Source organism: Colletotrichum fioriniae (assembly GCF_027942845.1).
Source record: "Colletotrichum fioriniae strain IMI 355084 chromosome Unknown scaffold_6, whole genome shotgun sequence".
In the NCBI taxonomy this organism is placed as follows: Eukaryota; Fungi; Ascomycota; class Sordariomycetes; order Glomerellales; family Glomerellaceae; genus Colletotrichum; species Colletotrichum fioriniae.
This window is the reverse complement of record NW_027076842.1, coordinates 1,018,378-1,039,292: the sequence shown is the minus strand read 5'-3', so window position 1 is coordinate 1,039,292 and position 20,915 is coordinate 1,018,378. Positions and strand designations below refer to the sequence as shown.

General features: G+C 53.6%; 6 protein-coding genes across 6 annotated transcripts; 3 read left to right on the top strand and 3 right to left on the bottom strand.

The window, feature by feature from the left end:
- Positions 1 to 509: 509 nt before the first annotated feature.
- On the bottom strand, positions 510 to 4,179 carry BST1 (GPI inositol deacylase; the record flags this gene model as incomplete). The annotated part of the gene is made up of 2 exons (XM_065757478.1): positions 510 to 3,353; positions 3,406 to 4,179. The coding sequence occupies 2 exons, from the start codon at positions 4,177 to 4,179 to the stop codon at positions 510 to 512; spliced, it is 3,618 nt and encodes a 1,205-aa protein (XP_065613821.1).
- A 3,807-nt stretch (positions 4,180 to 7,986) lies between these two features.
- Positions 7,987 to 11,249, top strand: PMS1 (ATP-binding mismatch repair protein; the record flags this gene model as incomplete). The annotated part of the gene is made up of 3 exons (XM_053189666.2): positions 7,987 to 8,019; positions 8,070 to 8,166; positions 8,239 to 11,249. The coding sequence occupies 3 exons, from the start codon at positions 7,987 to 7,989 to the stop codon at positions 11,247 to 11,249; spliced, it is 3,141 nt and encodes a 1,046-aa protein (XP_053053119.1).
- Positions 11,250 to 11,575: 326 nt separating this feature from the next.
- On the bottom strand, positions 11,576 to 13,473 carry N0V96_005714 (uncharacterized protein; the record flags this gene model as incomplete). The annotated part of the gene is made up of 3 exons (XM_053189667.1): positions 11,576 to 12,958; positions 13,027 to 13,222; positions 13,316 to 13,473. 3 exons carry the CDS (start codon positions 13,471 to 13,473, stop codon positions 11,576 to 11,578), a joined length of 1,737 nt encoding a protein of 578 aa, XP_053053120.1.
- Positions 13,474 to 14,798: 1,325 nt separating this feature from the next.
- Positions 14,799 to 16,437, top strand: ARH1 (NADPH-adrenodoxin reductase; the record flags this gene model as incomplete). Its single annotated transcript, XM_065757477.1, has 2 exons — positions 14,799 to 15,554; positions 15,916 to 16,437. 2 exons carry the CDS (start codon positions 14,799 to 14,801, stop codon positions 16,435 to 16,437), a joined length of 1,278 nt encoding a protein of 425 aa, XP_065613820.1.
- A 62-nt stretch (positions 16,438 to 16,499) lies between these two features.
- Positions 16,500 to 17,603, bottom strand: ETF1 (Electron transfer flavoprotein alpha-subunit; the record flags this gene model as incomplete). The annotated part of the gene is made up of 2 exons (XM_053189669.1): positions 16,500 to 17,243; positions 17,310 to 17,603. 2 exons carry the CDS (start codon positions 17,601 to 17,603, stop codon positions 16,500 to 16,502), a joined length of 1,038 nt encoding a protein of 345 aa, XP_053053122.1.
- Positions 17,604 to 18,363: 760 nt separating this feature from the next.
- ssr2 (SWI/SNF and RSC complex subunit Ssr2) lies at positions 18,364 to 20,574 on the top strand (the record flags this gene model as incomplete). Its single annotated transcript, XM_053189670.2, has 3 exons — positions 18,364 to 18,478; positions 18,556 to 19,115; positions 19,171 to 20,574. The coding sequence occupies 3 exons, from the start codon at positions 18,364 to 18,366 to the stop codon at positions 20,572 to 20,574; spliced, it is 2,079 nt and encodes a 692-aa protein (XP_053053123.2).
- Between the last annotated feature and the right edge of the window lie 341 nt (positions 20,575 to 20,915).

The window sequence follows — 20,915 nt, the reverse complement described above, 5'->3', positions numbered from 1 at the left end:
TCGAATCGCCCTTTCGGCGGACGCTGGTTGCAACGCAACGGTGTCCGGGCCGACATTAGGTAGAGGAAGAAAAGCCAAGGATACCTCCCGACACCTCATAGCCCGGTCCTTTGGAATAAAATATGTTCATCTCGACTCCTCTAACCAAAAACGTGTGAATCGTACTAAACTCCCAGCCGATGCAAGATGCAGATGGACCAACAGTGATAAAAACACGGAATATTGTAGCGACACCATTGTCACGCAAGACTGGTATCAGCGTACTACCGAGACAGTGTCTGTCAAGCTCTAGATGGGAATATCCGAGACCATCTATTATGAAGAAAAAAGAAGACTCCTGTATGAGCTGAACGTCGTCCGCCGACGAGCCAACTTAGACTGTAGTATGTACAGCGCGGAGCGATTAAAGCGAATGGGTGTTACTCTTCTCGCAGGCCGAGTTCTTGAACAGAACCAACGCGAACAATGATATTCCACCAAGTGAAGAAATTCGAGTGCCAGTCTCGTCCTCATGGAGTTTTGCCACGTTTACGGTCTTCTTGATGACCGTCGAATATTGAACTAAACCCAGCGAGCGGCCAATTGTCTGTAGTCGAATGAACAACAACCAGCCAGGCAGCTATCAAATTGACGAGGTAGTGCAGCATGTAGGCGTAGGAAATGCCATAAACAGCAGCGTAGATGGCTGTGCCAAAGAGTAACACGCTTGTGAGATATCTCATCCTGCCCGTGACTCTAGGAACCATCCTACCGGTGGTTAAGTTCTCCACGAGCAATATGAACGGCATAATTGATAGCACGTTATGGTGCGAAGAGAAAGGCGTGAGCCAGTGGACGGCAAGGTTGCGAATCCACACTGCCAGAATGGGAAGGTTGATAGGAAGAACCCAGAGCATGAGAAGCAGAATGGAGTGGGCGTAGTGGTAAAAATCTTGGGTAAGTCCAGATTTGACTTCTGAGGCGATCCGATGAGCACGGACGACAGTAAACAGCTGAACGAGACACGCTACCAAGTACGCAAATTGATAGGGTATAAACGTGGATACCAGGAATAGCAGGACGGCAGTTGTTATCATACGGCGTCGAGGAGAGGACGCAACGAAGATGGGTAACTGCGGCCTTCGGCGCTCGTCACGCCCGGTTGCGAATGGTCGGAGAGCTATCCAAGCGTAGAGAATGCCGAGAATCTGAGTCAACGCCAGAGTGACAAAGTGAAGACAGGCGCACACCCCTACACAGACGACTCCGATCAGGGGGATCAGAAACCAGAAGAAGGGATCCTGGGTGCCTGTAAGGAGATCGTTGCTGTGAAAGTCGGCTTCCGCCGAAGTCGTATTGCGCCAGTGCCAGAATACACCGGGGCCGGATGACCACGATCCGGTCATTGACAAGGAGAGGAATGTCAAGGAAAGAAACATCAGCGGCAGCGACTGCCGTAAGCAGAGATCCAAGCTTTCCGAGAAAGATATGAAGGCTCCAGTCGTGTCGTAGATCCGGAACTGCTTGCGAAGCACGAGTGCCACCACAAGCAATGGGAAGGCCGCAAATACAGTCCGATAACGCATGTACAGCTTACCCAAGCTCCCCAACGGGTCGACTGTCAGCGTAACTTGGATTGCTGATTCGCAGGTTGGATCGGTCCAAAATTGCAGGCTGAGTCCCTGCTCGTTTTGAAGCTTGTGCCTAAGAGGGGGCGGAACGAACGGGGCCACGCCATGCAGACTGATGCTCGCATGCCTGGCATTTACGAAAAACTTGGACTCGTATGGCTGAGCTAGGTGTTGCCGTATGAGAGGTGAGAACAGTCCAGAAGATGAACCGCAAGCCTGATTGCCTATCTCCAGATTGTACGCCAGTAAACTGGACTGAATGGTGGGGATATTGATCTCGGCAACCAAGGGACGGTTCGCAGGTAGCCGCAGCGTCATTCCAAACGCGAGGATTCGCCGCAGGCTGATGTTTCGCCTTCTGTGTGATTGAGAATGGTCGCTGAATTCGGCGACAACAAAGTTTTGACTTGGCTTCACCGCCTTGTCTATGACGGCCACGAATTGGTGGTCCGCAATGTCCTCGATATCGAACTGAAGATACGAGAACGGCCTTGTCACTGGCTCATTCTCCAAGGCAAAGGGCTGATGGAGCATTCTAGTTGAAGGGGGGAGCAGAATAGCGTCGGTCGCAGCATTCTTGCAGGCCAACCTAGTAGACCCAGTGCTGTCGCCTGATAGGTCCATGTGTGTTGAGAACAGCGTTGTCGACTGTCCAGGCTGCAGGGGGGAAACGCTGCAAAGCAGGACCTCGAGCTTTCCATGTTCTCCTGGCTTGTCCAATGCGCTGTCGGTCAGTAGGGTGAAGCGTTTTCCTTCTGGAGATCCTTGGGGAGGTACTGGAAGCAGGTGAGCTGTGAATTTCGGGTCGTGGCCAAGCTGTCGCAAGACGAGGCGTTCGCCTTGTGCCTTGATGGCGTTTGAGTTGTCCTCGAGTGTCAGCAATGTGCTTGGCCCCTCAGCTGCCATAGTCTGCTCGGCGATCGACTCCATGCCAGTGAGGAAGTACTTCTTGAAAACCCGCATTCTCTCAGCCCTGGGCTTGGTCTGCGAAGACCTGTGAACATCCACCACGTCGTACATGGCGCGAGCAACAACTTTCCGAAATTGGTCGCACCATAGAATGGCCTGGTGATCCATACTAGTCCAAACACCTGGAATTCCGGTGGTGAAGACAGTGAAGCCGTGTGTCTCGGGGATTATCGGCTCGATGCTTGCGTAGTCGGACGGAACGACAGTGTCTAAGCCACCTCCAGCGATTGAGACAAGAGTAACATGCCACAACGGGTTGTTGTTGGCCCATTTCTGTGAGTAGGCGTGACGCCAGTAGTCATTGATATCATCGTATATCTTGACAATCTGTCCGTCGAAAGTAACAGGAGGACGCGAGTGTGGTGCAGACATGGTAATAATGGTGTTGATCGAGTTGGACTGGTAGTTCGGCATGATGAGCATGGTGCGCGCGACGATGCCACCCATCGAATGACCGAGTACCAGGACAGAGGTTGGATCTGGTAAGTCCTGGTCTCGAGCTGACATGCGCGGGTCCATGTAGAGCGACAAGATGTACCTGATGGCTTCGTTCAAGTACTCGGCCTGGTCCAACATGGTCTGCCCGTGGAAGGCAGTGATGTCCTCGTTGAAGTCAACTGTGAAGAAGTCGAGATTCCTAGCGCCGGCCGCGACAGCAGTTTCATCGTGTTGAAGAGACTCATGGTAGTAGTTTGCAGCTTCAGCGGCTATGGGTCGAACTTGTTTGTAGCTTCCGGCATTACCTGGGATAAAGAGTACGGGAACGCCTCTCAGCTGTGAAGTGTCAGCGATCTGCCATAGCCCCGGCGCAAGACGCAAGACGTACCTTTCTTTCGTCGTCAACACCCTGCTCACGATACAGATATAGCGAGTATTTGGTCGCGAACCGGGTGTGTTCGGTATCGAAGTCACGAAGACGAATGTAGGAAGGTCGCATGTACGACATGCGGCATCCCTTGGCATCGAGCTGGCGAGTCCATGACGAGTTCAATATAGCGCATAGCAGAGTAATCCCAAGAACGGTGACAGTCAGCGTGAAGATGGTAACGGACCAAGGGCTTCGGAATCGAGAGCGGCGACCGGCGAAGCGCACATCGGGCATCTTCTCTGCGGTCATGGTGGTTTGGTCTTCTCGCCGAGTGTCCACGATGCCGTCGTGGAGGCCGTCGCCGTCGCCTTCACCGTCGTCGTGATCGCTATCGAAATACTTGTCGTCGTTCAGGGTAGGCTGAAATTCGTCGGCGACGCTTTGAGAATGGTGGTGGAGTTTGTGGTTCGGCAGCTGTGTATGGTTTCGGTAGGCTGACGATGGCGCGGCCAGGGATGGAACTGAGAGGGGTGACGATGGCAAAGCAGTTATGAGGTGGTTGTCGACAATCGGATTCGCGTTCGGGCCATGTTCGAGCTTCCAATTGGGGTTGTTTGACCGTCTACTCCTTGCGGATGACGGCCTAGATGCGGCTCCAGCGGCAACGGTAACGGCCGCGGGTTGCTTGGGAAGAGGTGCAGAATTGCGACTTCGGGCGGGTTGCTGAACGACTGGAGGATCGACAAGAGGTTCGTCGCTGTCGTCGGTCGAACCCGACGAGCGCCTCTTCATGGGTGGAGAGGGCTCGATCGAGTCTTCCAAGAAAGGAAGCGTGTCGTTCAATCGAGCCGTAGGGGAACCTGTTGTTTTCCTGGCCAGGTGAGAGAAGGCGGCGAGGCGGAGGAAAACGAAAGTGTGGACGACAGCGACGTCTCGAGGAAGAGAGACGTGCAGAAGGCTGTGGTGGCAGCAGGACGAGACGACGGGAAAGGACTTGTCCTGGAAAGAACGTGCCCTCGACCTGCCTTTCCTTGGGCGCGAACTGCTATTGTCGGGTCCGGTTCTCTGCTACCTACCACCTTAGTGAGTGCTAGAGGTACTTAGGGGTACTGGAATTTGGAAGGTTCCTCCACTGTCGGTGCGTCTGTCACTGAGGTGCCGCTGGGGTGCTGCTGCTACAACGGTGGTCCCGACCCACGGAATCGAGTCGAGTCCCGCGTCCGTCTCCCGTTCCGTCACCACTGACCTATCAGACAATGGAAGGAGAGATAAGATACCCACGACAAGGACATGTGCCGAAGTACCACCTTTCCTCATTTCCAAATAGGTACCTGAAGGTGAGATACGGAGTATTGTAGGCAATACATATATCCTGGAGGTAGCTATCGTAGGAGGAACTCGGTGAAGAACTTTCAAAGCTTCCGAATGGACGAGTCTCATGCTACCTTAGGTATAGATACGTGCACATCGATGTGTGCAGCCAGGACTGGAGGACAATTGTTACCCAGACAGCACGGTATCTTGATTACTTGTGAAGTATGCAGCCAAGCTACCTTCTCGAGAATAGAAAGATAAGGGTGACCGGAGTTGGTGAGACTGCTGCAAGATCACTACCTAATTGTCTTGCAGCTGATGATGCACGCCAGCCTCAATTCATGGCACGTCCGCGTGGAGCGCTGTTCTTCCCGTTGCCTACGTACATATTCGTAGGTACCTCAAGTTTTTGAGGGTCGCTCCCCACGTGCCCTTGCCATAGGTACCTCCCAATACATACACATTTGTGTGATACTCCATGTAGCATTTGGTCCTTTTTCAAAGCCCCTATGGCTCATCTCGCGCCTCGTCCGTCCAGCGCAACGTGGAATTGGACGATCCACATGCAATTGGGTTTTCAATGTCTCAGCCCCGTCGCCTCCTTTCTCTGCTCTTTTGTGAGCCCCTTCTACTTCGTACAAGACGCTGACTGGTACTGGAGTATAACGTATAGTGTACAGCAAGTAGTACCCAAGGTAGACACATGGCGTGAAACCTACTGCGACTCAACTTTTTCTTGGCCGGTATGTTCAAACATCCAAAGGAATTCCATATGAAAACGTAGCAGAGGCGGAAGCCATGGCTGAGAAAGGCTAAGAAACGCTGCAGAACAAGCAATAAAATGGCTCTCGCGGCAAGCTGCGTGGTCCTCGATGCCCGAAGCGCCCGGCTCGACTCATGTTGTGCTTCAATAGCGTCTAATTGCTGCGACCAGATTCGCCGGGCCAGCAGATAGAACTGGTTAGGTACTCCCGCCTACCCTGCCAGCCTACCAGCCTGCTTCACCTTAGCTTACCTTGAGCCTGGATTTGAAGATTGTCTGATGAGGAAAACTAACATTCCATCATCTCTGCAGCTCGCTCACCTCAGAAACCAACGTTGGCTTCCCGGGCTTCGGCACGCTAATCTTCTAAGTTTTATTCCCAGCCTCCCGTCTTTCCCGTCTTCCTGCCATTCTTCGGCTTCTCTCCCCCGTATCACAAGTACTTCCAAAGAAGGTCTTCCTTCCTCTTCACTGTCCCCCTCCTTGGCCCGATTTCTCGAGTTAGCCGGGCATCCCTGACCTCCCACGGTTTCTTCGATGTGACGTGAAACGTTTTCATGTTGTTTCTCCAGCGAGTACAAACAAGATATCTGGTCTGGTTGGTTCAAATTTCTTCCCTACAGGCTACCAGTATGTATTAGGTAGCACCCCGCACAAACCTAACTGCTACAAACATTTTCAACTCTGAGCTTGCCCATCGTTCACGTCTCGCGTTGGCTCATGCTGCGTCACCGTTGGCTACCTCTCGGGATCTAAGTACGAAGTACGCGGTGCTGCTGGGGTTTCCCCGACGTTGCCGATACCGACTGCTTAATATCCGTACCCGGAAGCGAATACTCCCTCGACGGATGACAGAAATCGAGATGCTCAATCTCCCCAACAACCTCCATCCCAGTGATCTAAATTGAAGCACTAGTGCATGCGTTCTGCAGCTTACCATGCTGCGCTGCTACGCATGGTGGCACACAGTCTGCTTCGGTCGAATTGATCTTACTAACACCGAAGTTGTCAGCAATTAACGACTTTCCTTCAAAGCAATGCAATCGAGCTCCTTGTTGCCAAGCTTTGCCGAAAGAAGAAAGGAAAAAAGGCCCACACAGTTGTTCGGACCTATTGAAATGTTGAGGCTTCGCCTTCTTAACCCGCAACAGCTACAGAACTTGGCAAAAAAGGGGATCGACACAGATGCTCTCGTCCTATCCACATCCAGGTCGATGCCAACCTCTGAAGCATAGCCATAGCCTCTAAGCGTGGGGTGTGGTGAAATTCAATGTTGCAGTGCAGTGAGTTGAGGTGGGCCAATGAAACAATTGCATTATGCTGCAGCGTCAATGTGCAATGCTACCCGTTCCAATTCTCCGAGATATCGGCCTCTGGTGAACACAATTTTTAAAGATGATTATTCGGACTCCCGAGGGACGTCACGAACGCGAACAATGACACGTGCCAAAACAAGGTTTTCCCCATCGGAAGCACGTCCAAGTCCATCTGTGTTCGTACGGATGAAGATCCGCTTTTAACTTTCAAGATTCCCTCATACCTGAGTACAAGCAGCGGATATTGGCCGGTGCTCTCCTTCCTCCGCCCTTACCGGGGAGTTGATTTTTGGCCATCCACAGCTCCCTGATGACACATCATTTCGAAGAAACAAAACATCATGTTAAAGTGTCGGTCTTGGCAGGCACGACAGGGTGGGATGGCATCAGGGAGATATTTGTAACGCGCAGTGAAAGGCTGTGGAAGCATGGGAATCTTGGATTTGAATTCGACTTCGTACGGGAATCAGAAATGCATAGATTAGCGGGGGGATCCCGCGCTCCAGTATTCACATCTCCGTGAAGTCAAGCCTTTCGATTTAATTTCAAATGTTTCGCAACCACGGCACCCTGGACGGACGTGGAGTCCTCGGGGTCTAGGGCATGGTTAACTTTATTAAGGCCGATATTGCCAACATGCAAAGAACAAGTACGGACACCCGCATCGACGTGCCTTATTGGCTTGCCGTGCTTGCTAATAGTGGCTTGTTAAGATGTGGATGGGGACATTCTCGTTCGACTACCCATACTCCTCTCAACCACGGTTATCAAGGAACGGTATGTCCGCCATACCATTGTGCCTAGTATAATGTATTAGGTACCTTGGGATGTTTGAAGACCAGATGTCAAAGGGCAGATCTGAGGTGGGAAACGCCCGACGGCTGTATCTCATTCTCGGGTCGCTGTGCGCCAAAAACCTGCTGATGTAATGCACTTACCACGGTAGTACCGACTGATTGTGGTGGGTATGCGTCCACTTTACGCGTCTGAGCACGGTCAACGCGTCTACCTGCCTTACCCTTCCACCCAATCCCTAGGTACCTTTGCACTTCACGACACCTGCCGATGGATGTAACATAGAAATGTCGTTGCGCATACACAAAGCGACGACCAAACACCTTGTCAAAATGTCATGTGAGGATAAGTAGGAGATACGGGTACAGAAATAACTGGATCACGCATCAGACCTCAATTGATCAAGAGAACATGGCCACAATCAAGCCCATCGAGGGCCGCACAGTGAGCTTCCCGCAAACCCTCACTCACGTCCTGTACTGACACCATCGCAGATTCACCAGATCCAATCTGGTCAAGTCATTGTTGATCTGTGCTCCGTCGTCAAGGAGCTCGTAGAAAACAGCATCGACGCCGGTGCTACAAGCATAGGTACGTAAATTGGGCGAATGAGCTCTTCCATGTGATTTGTGGCGAGACTCTAACATTGATGTCTGCATCCAGATGTACGCTTCAAGAACCAGGGTTTGGACTCCATAGAGGTCCAGGATAATGGCGAGGGAATCTCATCAGACAACTACGAGTCGATTGCCTTGAAGCACTACACTTCAAAGCTTGCAAGCTACTCTGATCTGGCTACTCTCCAGACCTTCGGCTTCCGCGGCGAAGCCTTGTCATCTTTATGTGCCTTGTCTCAATTCAGCATTGTCACCTGCATGGCACAGGATGTTCCCAAAGGCACAAGGCTCGAGTTCGAGTCATCGGGAAAGCTCAAGGAAATCCATGTGGTCGCCGCCCAGAAGGGCACCAACGTCATCGTCGGGAACCTATTTCACAACCTTCCTGTACGCCGCCGCGAGCTCCAACGCAACGTCAAGAGAGAATGGAACAAGGTCATCGCATTGCTGAACCAGTATGCTTGTATCCAGACTGGCGTCAAGTTTTCCGTTTCCCAACAACCTACCAAGGGAAAACGTATAATCCTCTTCTCCACAAAGGGCAATCCCACCACGCGAGAGAATCTGGTCAACATCTTCGGCGCCAAGACGATGACGGTTCTGGTGAGACTCGATCTCTCCCTTCAGTTCGAGCCCACCGCTAGGCCGGGCCTGAAATCTACTAATCAAGACGAGCAAACTTCCACAAAGGTCCAAGTCCAGGGTTACGTGAGTCGTCCGGCCCACGGAGAGGGCCGTCAGACCCCTGATCGACAAATGTTCTTCGTCAATGGCAGACCGTGCGGCCTTCCTCAGTTCGCAAAGGTCTTCAATGAGGTGTATAGGGCTTACAACGCCTCTCAGTCGCCCTTCATACTGGCTGATATCCAACTTGATACGCACTTGTATGATGTCAACGTCAGCCCGGATAAACGGACAATCATGCTACATGATCAGAATCGCATGTTGGAGAATATGAAGGAGGCCTTGTCGTCGCTTTTCGAATCCCAAGACTACTCCATTCCGTCCGCACAGCAGCCAATACAAATAACACAGGCAGCCAGGGCGACCCCCGTTCTCGAGAACGACGGTGACGATGATGATGCACCTTCGAACCAAGCACCAGCACCCCCGGCGAAGCAGACGAGTCCAAATGACGAAGACGACATTAGCTCTGAGGATGATGACGAACAATTCCATTCACGCACCAAGCCACCACGCAAACCTCGTCAGAGGAAACCACAACAGCTCACAACAGCAGAGCTACAGTCCCAGAGTTTAATGAGCCGGTGGGTTGGACGAGCAGCCGACAGTCGTGCTTTGCAACGGGGAAGGGAGATAGGATCCGAAGAGCCTGTCGCCGAAGATAGTGGCGAGAAGGCTCCGGCTACTGATTCTGATCCTGGTGCGTCCAACTCAGAGGATGGCGTGGCAGCGGAGGCTGCCGAAACCACTTCTTTCAAGACGCCGCGACAGGTTCTCGACTTCAATGCCCGGCTTTCAGACGCCCACCAAGACCACGAAGCTGATGCTCCACAGGAGAATGTCTCGCAGTCTTCTGACGATGGCACCGAAAGTAGACAAGCCCGAATTCCTGCTATGACACCTATTAGAACACCAAGAGTTGACCCTCTTATGTCTTCATCTATTCCACGGCTACCTAAGCGGTCAGCCCTAGAAGTTGCAACCGTGTCTATTGGAGAAAGTACCGTCACCAGCTCCGTAGAGCCGACCCCGAAGAGAACAAGACACGAGCCGACCTCATCGCTGAGTTCAACGGCTGCTCATTCACCATTGAGCACAACTGCGGCGAAGTCCTCCTTTGGCTCGAGGCTGACCCAGATGTTCTCTGCGAGCAATGCAGCGAGACAGAAAGGGTTTGCCAGGACGAGCACAGATCTGTCAGAAAACCCCAGCGAAGGTGCCGGCGCAGAGTCAGATGATGGTAGGGAAAGCGATGACAGCTCAGAGGAGAGGGCGCCTGCGGACGAGGCCATGGCCAGTCAGGACGATGGATTTGAATCTGCTTCCGATAGACCCGAAGCGTTATCAAGTCCAACACATCTACCCCATGCAAACGTGTCGAGCCGCAACAAGACCCCGGTGCCGGTCACAGCGAACGAGGAAAGTCTAAAGGACGAAGCAACGGCGCAGACTATGTTCGCAGATTCCCGGTCGAATGCTCTTAAAGGGGGGACCAGGCGAAAGGATGCAACTCTACAGCAGAGGCAAAATGTCAAGATTCACACAAACGATTTGCAGTCTCGCATCGAATCTTGGGAGGCAGAGCTACGGCGCACCACCCATCACCGAGGCCGGCAGTCCAAAACCTCCGGCATCGAGGATCTCAAGGCTGAGGATGCGGAAGCAGCCCTGTCCTTGATCATATCAAAGTCGGATTTCGCAAAGATGACCATTGTCGGCCAGTTCAATCTCGGCTTCATCATCGCAGTTCGGCACGCGGCCAGAGACGGAGACGGGGACGCAGTTGGGGACGATGAGCTCTTCATCATCGACCAACATGCGTCGGACGAAAAGTACAACTTTGAGAGGCTGCAGTCCACAACGGTGGTCCAGTCTCAGAGATTGGTGCACCCGAAGCAGCTAGAACTCACAGCCCTGGAGGAAGAGATTGTCATGGAAAACGTCGCGGCCTTGGACGTCAACGGCTTCAAGGTCAGCGTAGACAGCTCGGGCGACCAGCCCGTGGGAGCGAGGTGTAAGCTCCTCGCGCTACCCCTCAGCCGCGAGACAACATTCACACTGTCCGACCTCGAGGAGCTCATATCTCTGCTAAGCGAACACCACCTTACCGAGGTCAGCAGCGCCCCTCGGCCGTCCAAAGTGCGGTCCATGTTCGCCATGAGGGCGTGTCGCAGCAGCGTCATGATTGGCAAGGCTCTGGCGCAACGACAGATGGAGAAGCTGGTCCGTCACATGGGTGAGTTGGATAAGCCGTGGAATTGCCCGCATGGACGGCCGACGATGAGGCATCTCACCGGGCTTGGTTCCTGGGATGATATGGGGTGGAAGGAAAACGAGCCTCGTGTCGACTGGGCCAAGTATGTCCAAGCATAACGTTGGATTTGATGTTGCGGTACGCAAGAATCGGTCTTGGTGACATACTGGCTTGCTCGCCTGTGGTATCATTCACGGTGTTCGTTATTTCTCAAGACATATCCGGGGCAGTTGAATAGTTTACATGCCAAAAGTGACTTTTGTTATTGTATTGGTATCACAGTGTAGTTGCCTTCTCTCGTTACTTTACTTTACATACAACAAAGCTGTCCATATCGCCCTCCTAGTCTCTTGCCACCGGACGTCGTGAAAATCAACCCGTGTTCTCGTATCAAACTCCCAAAACAAAACGCATCCTTCGCTTCTTAAGGAAACCAACCTCCTCATCACCGCGCCACGCCATACTGCTGAGCGCCCTTCGACCCTGCGAGACCCTCTTCAGCGACCTTACCACTCACGTTACGCCTTCCATAAGCCGACGAGTACTTGTTGTCTTTAAAGTCATTGCCGGATGACACTTGACGGTTACCGCCGATCATGACTGGAGGAGTCGCCGACTTCAGCTCACCGTACGGCTTAGAGTAGAAATCAGCCTCGGGTTGGATAGAGCTGTCGCGGTTGCGCGGCCAGGGTTGAGGGACGAGCGATGAAGGTCTCTGATCGGCAATGTCGTTGGTACCACTGACCCTACGAGAGTTGAGGTCTACTTCCGACAGTGCCGTATCCTTGAGCGAGTAGTACGGAGTCTTGGTCTTGGGGGGCGTCGGGTGGGACTTCAATGGGTTCGGGTGAGGGCTCTTGCCGATATCATTCTCAAAGTCACTGCCAGCAAGGTCGTTCTCGTCATGCTCTGAATCGGAATCTGCGACGTTGTATCTTTGAGACAGAGCTTCGTAAGTGCTGTTCCTCGTTCCCTGTCGCTGCGTGTTCGCAGCTGTCGTGGCTTGGTCCATTGCGCGGTTTCGCTTCTGAGTGCGGGAGATCATGGAGTCTGTCGCAAACCATGTCTCGGTGAATTTGCCTCCAGGGGCCGGGACTGCGGAGGAAAGAGAAGTTCGGGATCCTGCGATGTTGGTCTCGTGGAGCGGTACCTCGGTGTAAGACCCACGGTATGAGGACCGAGGCCCAGACGCGCGAGCGTATTCGCTGACGCCTGCTGTCTGGTTTTGTAGATTTCCTGGAGGAACTTGGTACTGGCGACTGGGAAGATCAACAACGGAATTGTGGTTGAAACTGGAAACGTCTGAGCCGGCGCGGGTTCGTTGAAAAGGGATGCTAGGTGGTCGAGATACATCCTCATACGGAGCACCTGATCGACGACGATCCTCAAGAGGTGTGGATAGCCTCTTTTCGCTGTCGCCGCTCATGGAGGTCGCAATACTGGACTTGTTTCTCTTGTGTTTGGCCCGGGAGGTGAGGTTGTCCTCTAAGGGGTTCATGTCGGGGGGCAGTTCGGTAATCCTGCGGAACATGACACCAAGCCATATTGAGATGCCGAGAGAGATCAAGTGCAAGCCCCCTGCACCGATAAAGGTATAAAAGACGGCTGGAAGAAAATAGTCAAGTAGGCTTTGGTCGGAAAGGCGCGTCTTCCAGGTGCCACCGCTGTTGTTGACAGTAAGAGCACCGTAGGCGTACAGAGGCATAACACCAAGATCAGAGATGCTGGCGAAAAGTTGGTAGGCAGTAGACGAGGCAGGACTGCGGCCTCCGGCAGGCCGCTGGAGATGGTATATGCCGTAGAGGCAGTGTACCATGGCCACACCCGGCTGGAAGAAGTTCAGTCAGTTTCGGATACCCCAAATTCTGGAGCAGGCAGCCTGGGCGGTGGACGAACCGTAATACGCATGACCCAGCCAGCCAAAGTCTCGATATTGTCTAGCAGAATAAGCAGGGCAAGTAGTCCAGCAGCCCCGACCAATTCTAGGGCCCTCAAGCATAACTGGGCGATGCGCATCGCCTTGATCCAGCTCTTCGTTCTAGGGCCGAGAGCAACATAGTTGTTGGATCGATGGTTGAGGACCAGATGAGCACTACGACAGAAAAGGCAATCAGTTCAACTTTCCCGTTCCTCAATGAAAAAGACAGTCTTCGCCGTAGATTCTAGATAGACCAAGCGTACTTACTCGGGATGACGGTTAAAGGTAACCAAAGGCCCATCAGGCTTCGGCTTGCGCGGCTGCGGCTCCCAGCTTGCGCGGGTCACTGCCTTTGGGTCGAACTTTGGCTCTGGAAAACGTGAATTATTGCTGACGACATTGTAGAGGTATGGTTGGTGAGCCATGGTCGCGACACGGCGTTGGTCTCGTCCTTGCGTGTCCTCTGAGAAAAGAAGGAGAGGAATGCGCGGGACAAGACTTTAACAGAGATCAGGCGGCTGGAATGCCGCCAACTTATGAGGAATCCGGTGGTTGGAGTGAGATGTCTAAGGTCTGGCTTTCCTCAGACTTACCACAGACATGTGAATGAATGAAAGAGGTGGAGGGCGAGGAAGGATGATTAAGAACAAGACAGGGACCAGAATCAGAAAGGCCAAACCCAAGGTGAGATGCGCAAAGGTACAGGCAAATCCTGTGTTTGCCCAGGCCTTACGAAGGTTGAAGCCGCATCGCTCAAAGGCCCAGTTGTTTTCAAGCCTTCCCGGATCGGTTGGTTTACATTGGGTACATCTTGAGTCTAGTGTTGCAGCGGGCGCGTGGAGGTTGCTATGGCAACTCCTCGTTCCTGCAGTACTAATGTAGCATGTCCTGGAAACTTTGCATGTACCTCAACAAGCTCGATTAACCTTGTCATCTCATGCCCAGTCATGTTCGAGTGAAGCCTGCCGCGCCTGAAAGTTGTCACTTGAAGTTGCCTATCTTATCTAATTGCACCTTTTCCTGGCTCGACGATCATTGATCTCTCACCTCCAGATGTCTGAATCATGGATCATGGGTACCTTGCATAATACACAAGGTACCTAGATATCCACTTGGTCCCGAACCCCAAACTTTTGAGAGGGTCGAGATGACGTACAAAGCTTGGGCCAGGCCTCGATCACAAGCAACAGGGCACTTTTACAGGTAGGTAGGTAGCTGTAATTCAAGAGAAGCTGCAACAAGGTATTACAGCTTCGTTGGTCACGGTATCGATAGTTCAATCGCAGGCCTGCTTTTCTTCACCAGCGGCTGACGCTTTCACGTACTCTTCTATCGAATCCAGGCATAGCCCAGGGTATGCAACCAAGGTCGTGAGTGGCTTTGTAGACCGTAGGCCGAGGACGCCGAGTCCATGCTGCAGCATCGGTACCGCAACTAGGCCCGGCTCCGGGTTGTGGAATCTCGATTTAAATCCGAAATCTTTCACCCCGACGCCCTCTTTGACTTGACTCACTAGGTGCCCTATACTCGGGCTGCATTAATCAGCTTTGGCGATAGCTGTTCATTTTCGCTGACCAGATCATCTCAAATTTATCATTGTATAAACACGCAGCTGCCAGTGTCATTTAGGGCAAGTCAAGTTTCTCATCCATCAGACCAGACCAAAGTCTCCTCCAAGCTACCCTCGACCGGTCCTATGATCCTATCCCGATGCCGGGCCCGGCTGCGCCCAGCCTGCAGCCGTCTCGGAATGGAAGTGGGCACCGGCGCTTCCGGATCGCGCCCGTCGAGTACCGCCGCGAGACAAGTCCGCCAACAAAATGCCCCGTTCCGACTGGCCGTCGTCGGCTCCGGTCCAGCAGGCTTCTACTCCGCCTACCGGGTAATGTCCCAGCTTCCAGAGACCACAGTGGACATGTATGAGTCGCTTCCGGTACCATTTGGCCTCGTCCGCTTCGGCGTTGCTCCGGATCATCCCGAAGTCAAGGTTCGTTACCCCCGTCTAGTTATCTGCTTCACCGGCGTACGCTGCTCACACAGCCCCCAGAACTGTCAGGATAAATTCACAGAGGTTGCGGCATCGCCTAAATTTAACTTCCTGGGCAACGTGTCCATAGGCGACGTAGGCCATCATCCAGACAGCTGCAATGTGCCCTTTCCCACCTTGTTGCGGAATTATGATGCAGTGTTACTCGCCTACGGGGCCGCCAAGGATAGAACCTTGGGCATTCCTGGAGAATCCGATCTCCAAGGCGTCTACTCAGCTCGCCAGTTTGTAGGCTGGTATAATGGGCTCCCCGAGTATGCCGGTTTGTCACCCGATCTTACAAAAGGAGACGAGGCTGTCGTAATTGGTCAGGGCAACGTGGCCCTGGATGTTGCTAGAATGCTGCTGGAGGATATCGATGCCTTGCGGCGGACAGACATCACAGAAGAGGCCCTTGCTCAGCTTGCAACCTCTCGCGTCAAGAGAGTTCATGTCGTTGGAAGACGAGGTCCAATGCAGGTGAGCAAACCGCTCAACTTTCCTGGTCCAAATAGAGCAGACGAGTTGATCCTTCCACCTAGGCCGCGTTCACAATCAAGGAAGTCAGGGAGTTGATGAAGATTAGAAGTATTGGCTTTCATCCGGTGGATAGCACGCTCATCCCCCCCCGACATCAAGTCGCTTCCGAGAGCAGCAAAGCGGTTGATGGAAGTGGTCGTCAAGGGCTCCGTGTCTCGTCCAGACGATGTCGAGAAGTCATGGTCGCTCGACTTCTGCTTGAATCCCGTCGAGTTTCTGGCCAACCAATTCTCCTGCCGATATTGGGAGTACCGTGTTCGAGAGGACAGAACTGTCTCACAAATTTGATCCCGGTGCTCAGGCCCGGCTTACCGGAGAAACTGTCACGGTGCCTTCGAACTTGGTCTTCCGTTCCATTGGCTACAAGTCCGTTCCCTTATCCGGCTTCAAAGAGGCCGGTGTAGCCTTCGATGACCGCCGAGGTGTCGTGATGAACGATGGACGCGGCAGAGTTGTTGCGGTAGATCAGGAAGAAGCGTCTGAGGCGACGCAGTCAGGGGTGATCCCCGGTGTCTATTGTGCCGGTTGGGTTAAACGAGGACCGACTGGCGTCATTGCGTCGACCATGCAGGACGCCTTTGAGACGGGCGATTCCATCATTCAAGATTGGCTGTCTGGTCTGCAATTCCTGTCTGCAGGTAAGGAGAAGCCCGCGGCAGGGTGGGATGGTGTCCGCGCAGAAACCGGTGACTCAGCTCATAAGAGAACAAGCTGGGAAGACTGGCAACGGATCGATGGCGTAGAAAAGGCAAAGGGTCAGGCCGCGGGCAAAGAGCGGGAGAAGTTCACATCCACCAAGGCCATGCTCGGGATCCTGTCATAGAATACGGCATTGTAGTCAAGTGTAGAAATACCCCTCTTTGTAGACTATAGAAACATTGCTATTTACTGCTTGATCTTCTCAGTCAGTTCTGGCACCTTGTCGAACAAATCCCCCACGAGCCCAACGTCCGCGATTTGGAAAATAGGGGCATCGGCATCCTTATTTATGGCGGCAATGACCTTGCTGTCCTTCATACCAGCCAAGTGCTGGATGGCACCCGAAATGCCAACAGCCAGGTACAACTGAGGCGCAACGACCTTACCAGTCTGTCCAACTTGCAAGCTGTTATCAGCGTACCCGCTATCAACAGCGGCTCTGGAGGCGCCAACGGCAGCACCCAGAGAATCGGCCAGGGGCAGCATAACCTTGTCGAACTCCTCCTTAGACTTGAGGCCTCTGCCGCCAGAAACAACCCTCCCAGCGGTAGCCAGGTCTGGCCTGTCTGATTTGGCAAGATCTTCTGACACCCACTCAGTAGCAGAGTCAGACTTGGGATCAACACCATCCTCCACCGCAGCTGAGCCGCTGGCAACTTCGGCCGCGGGGAAGGCCGTGCCTCGGATGGTTATAACCTTGATCTCGTCGGATGATTCTACTGTCGCGATGGCATTGCCGGCGTAGATTGGGCGGACGAAGGTGTTCTCACCCTCTATCGAAGTAATATCGGAGATTTGCTGCGAGTCCAGCATGGCGGCAACGCGGGGCATCAAGTTCTTTCCAAAGGCAGTGTGTCCAGCGATGATGTGGGTGTAGCCACCCTTCTTGATGTTCTCGACCAACAGTGGTGCGAAGTTCTCGGGGAGACCCTGCAAGTATGGGAATGTCAGCTCCGGGACCTCTCAGTTTGTCGATATTCTCTAACAATGGCCTACCTTGTCGTACGCGGCATTGTTGACTGCAATGACCTTCTCGACACCTTCAACCTTTGCCGCCTCATCGGCAACACCCTTGATGTTGCTTCCCGCTACAAAGCCGTGGATCGATCCACCCAGCTTCTTTGCTGCTGTGATGGCGCTCAGTGAGCCATGGTTCAATTGACCTTCTCTCTGCTCCAGAATGGCGAGGGTCGACAGCAGACTTCTTCTCGACGCAGATCGGAACCCCGAGAGTCCCCTGGACGCTGCGACAGCCCCGCTGCCAGCGGCTCTTCGAGCAAGAAACAGCATTTTGGGGGTTACGACGAATGCGAGAAGTATTGGATTTACTAGGCTCGTCTAAAGGAACAATTGGCGAGGCTCACCGTGAGCGAGGGCTTTGGTGTTGATGTGTAGAATCTCGAGTTGTAGAAGAACGGTTGGACACGGCCCGAGGTTACTAGGCCGAGTTCGCATGAAGCCTTTCTCAGCTGCCAAAGTGCCGTCATCAGAGGTAGAGACGCTCTGGCTTGAGCGGGGGGTGAGATTAGCCGCAGCAACCCAGTCGGCTTTATGCTCCGAGCTCTCGGCCTCAGCCTCTCAGGACTCAGGACACTGAACCAGGGACGTGCACCAAGACCTTAGGTACCTTAGTCAGAAAGATTGATACCAGTGGCTACCTGCACGTGACACCACCCAGACCACGTGATTAGATGGACCTGGCGTCGCGCTTCAGCTTCCGGCGAGGGAATGCGCAGGGGAAAGGTACACTTGGAGAGGCCCAAGGACAGAGCAGTTCCCCCGGTATCTTCGCGCCAAAATTTCTCCAGATCCAGACGCGACTCCATAACGACCACACCTCATCATCTCCCATCAAGAACCACGCGCTTTTGGAGGGGCACACCCACAGGCTGCATCATCAATCAATCGATTCCACCAGTCGCATGTCATAGGGCATTCTATCCGTGCAATTTGTATTCCAGTTTGCGCGTCGCGCCCTTGAGCTTCTGCGCGCCTTAACAAGAGTTTGGATGCCTGCCTCCTCCTAAGATCCATCCAGTCACAAGTCATCATGGAGGACCAAACCAACTACGGAATTTCCAACGCCGCCTCTCCTGGCAGCAATCCCATTCTTTCGCAACCACCTTTGCAACCTGCTGCGCCTACCCCGGGAGATGGAGCTGAAGGTGCGTGCCATCGTCGACCCCATTAGCACTGCTTTCACTGGTACAATTGATGGCATCTAACAAGACTATGTTTCTAGATGTCCAGATGACCGAAGGCCCGGTCGCTGAGCCTAGCATCAAGCAGGACAGCGCGACACCAGCACCAGGCGTCACATCCGACAATCCCCTCGACGCCCCCGAAGGCCCCGCGCCGGAGGCTACGCAGGATGAGGAAATGGGCGGTGCTCGCGACGAAACAAAGGATGGCCAAGCAGCAAAGGGCGGCGATGATGCTGCAGCTGGAAACGATGCTGAGGGGCAAGACTCCAAGACCAAGGAGACACTCGAATCCGCGGCCCGAGAACACCTTATCTCGCAAACGCACGCTATCGTTTTGCCGAGCTACAGCACCTGGTTCGACATGAACACAATCAACGACATCGAGCGCAAGGCCATGTCCGAGTTCTTCAACAGTCGCAACCGCAGTAAAACACCAGCTGTCTACAAGGACTACCGTGATTTCATGATCAACACCTACAGGTTGAATCCCGTGGAATACCTTACTGTCACGGCCTGCAGACGAAACTTGGCTGGAGACGTTTGCGCCATCATGCGCGTCCACTCATTCCTCGAGCAGTGGGGCTTGATTAACTACCAGGTAGGATCAAAACCGATGCGCTGTGTTGTATGGTGAACTGACTGAAGCGATGCAGGTTGATGCAGAGCAACGGCCCTCGCATGTCGGCCCCCCCTTCACTGGTCACTTCAAGATCATTTGCGACACCCCACGTGGTCTTCAGCCGTGGCAGCCCTCTGCCGACGCCGTCGTCTCTGCTGGCAAGCCCAGTGCCGATACAGAAAAGAAGGCTGCGGCAACACCGGTTGCTAAGAGCGAGCTAAACTTGGAAGTCAGCCGCAACATCTACGAAGCAAGCGCCAAGGGTACAAAACTCAACAAGAGCGAACCGAAGACCAATGGCGAAACGCCAGTGACGAATGGTGTTTCGGGTATCGAAGATGCTACCAAGACACCTATTGTCAAGGTCAACTGTCACACTTGCGGCATCGACTGCACCAGGCTATACTACCACAGCTCTCAAGCCGATCCGAATTCCAAGACCAAGTACGATGTTTGCCCAAGCTGCTTCCTCGAGGGTCACCTCCCAGGCAACCAGACAAGCGCTCAATTCACCCGCATGGAAAACCCCACATACACGACCGTCCTCGACAGAGACGCACCGTGGAGTGATGCCGAGATCCTTCGGTTGCTTGAGGGCATTGAGAGGATGGACGACGACTGGAATGAGATTGCGGATCACGTGGGTACGCGAACACGCGAGGAGTGCGTCTTGCAATTCTTGTCTTTGGACATTGAGGGCAAGTATGCGGACTCGGACCTCGCCGTGAATGCGCCCACCGGCCTTGCAATGCTCGGACAGCAGGGTGGCCATTTGCCTTTCAGCCAGGCGGATAACCCGGTCATGTCCGTTGTCGGCTTCCTTGCCGGCCTGGCAGACCCTGCCAGTACGGCGGCGGCGGCGAACAAGTCTGCCGAAGAGCTCACGCGTAAGCTTCGCAGGCGACTCGAGGGTGGCAACGCGGAGGAGCAAGCTGTGACCAATGGTAAGGGCAAGGACAAGGACGGCGACTCAATGGAAATTGACATCCGCCAAGACGTCACTACGACAACTACTACGACGACGACGACGTTGGCCACCATTCCCATGGCTACCATGGGCGCCCGGGCCGCTGGCCTGGTGTCCCATGAGGAACGTGAGATGACAAGACTGGTGTCCGCTGCGGCCAACCTCACTCTGCAGAAGTTGGAGTTGAAGTTGAAGTACTTCAACGAGATGGAGGCCATCTTGCAAGCAGAGAGAAGAGAGCTCGAGAGAGGACGACAACAGCTGTTCCTGGATCGCCTCGCGTTCAAGCGTCGCGTCCGCGAGGTGCAGGATGGACTCAAGGCAGCAGTCGAGACAGGCGGTGATCAAGGTCTTAAGCAAGCCCAGGATGCGATGTCTGACGGAGCCAACCTCACCTTCCAAGCGGCGCCTGGAGCAGGCGCTGTGCAGCCTCTGAGCAGTGGAGGGCAGATTAAGAGCTTCGAAGCTTGATGCGGCTCATGGCACGCTGTTTCTTCTTCGAAGGAGACATCTGTGAGATCCGTTGGGACGAATATAGCTCTGCGTGTGGGCAGAGAACGGGGTCCCTGTATTTTGCAAGGGGTTTGGTTTGGTGATGACCAGGGAACGGCACAAACAATTGTGGTGAATTGAAATAGTCTGGATGATTTTGGGCGTCGGAGGGATTCCTATGGCTGGGCGACGTATTGTCGTTTATGCAACTGTATTAGATACTTACACTACCCGTTTTCTGCCTGCTTTCCGCCTTGCCAACACCGTGTGATGTGTAGACCTCAGGGGAATTTCGAGGGCGGCAGTGTGATTGCTCGAGC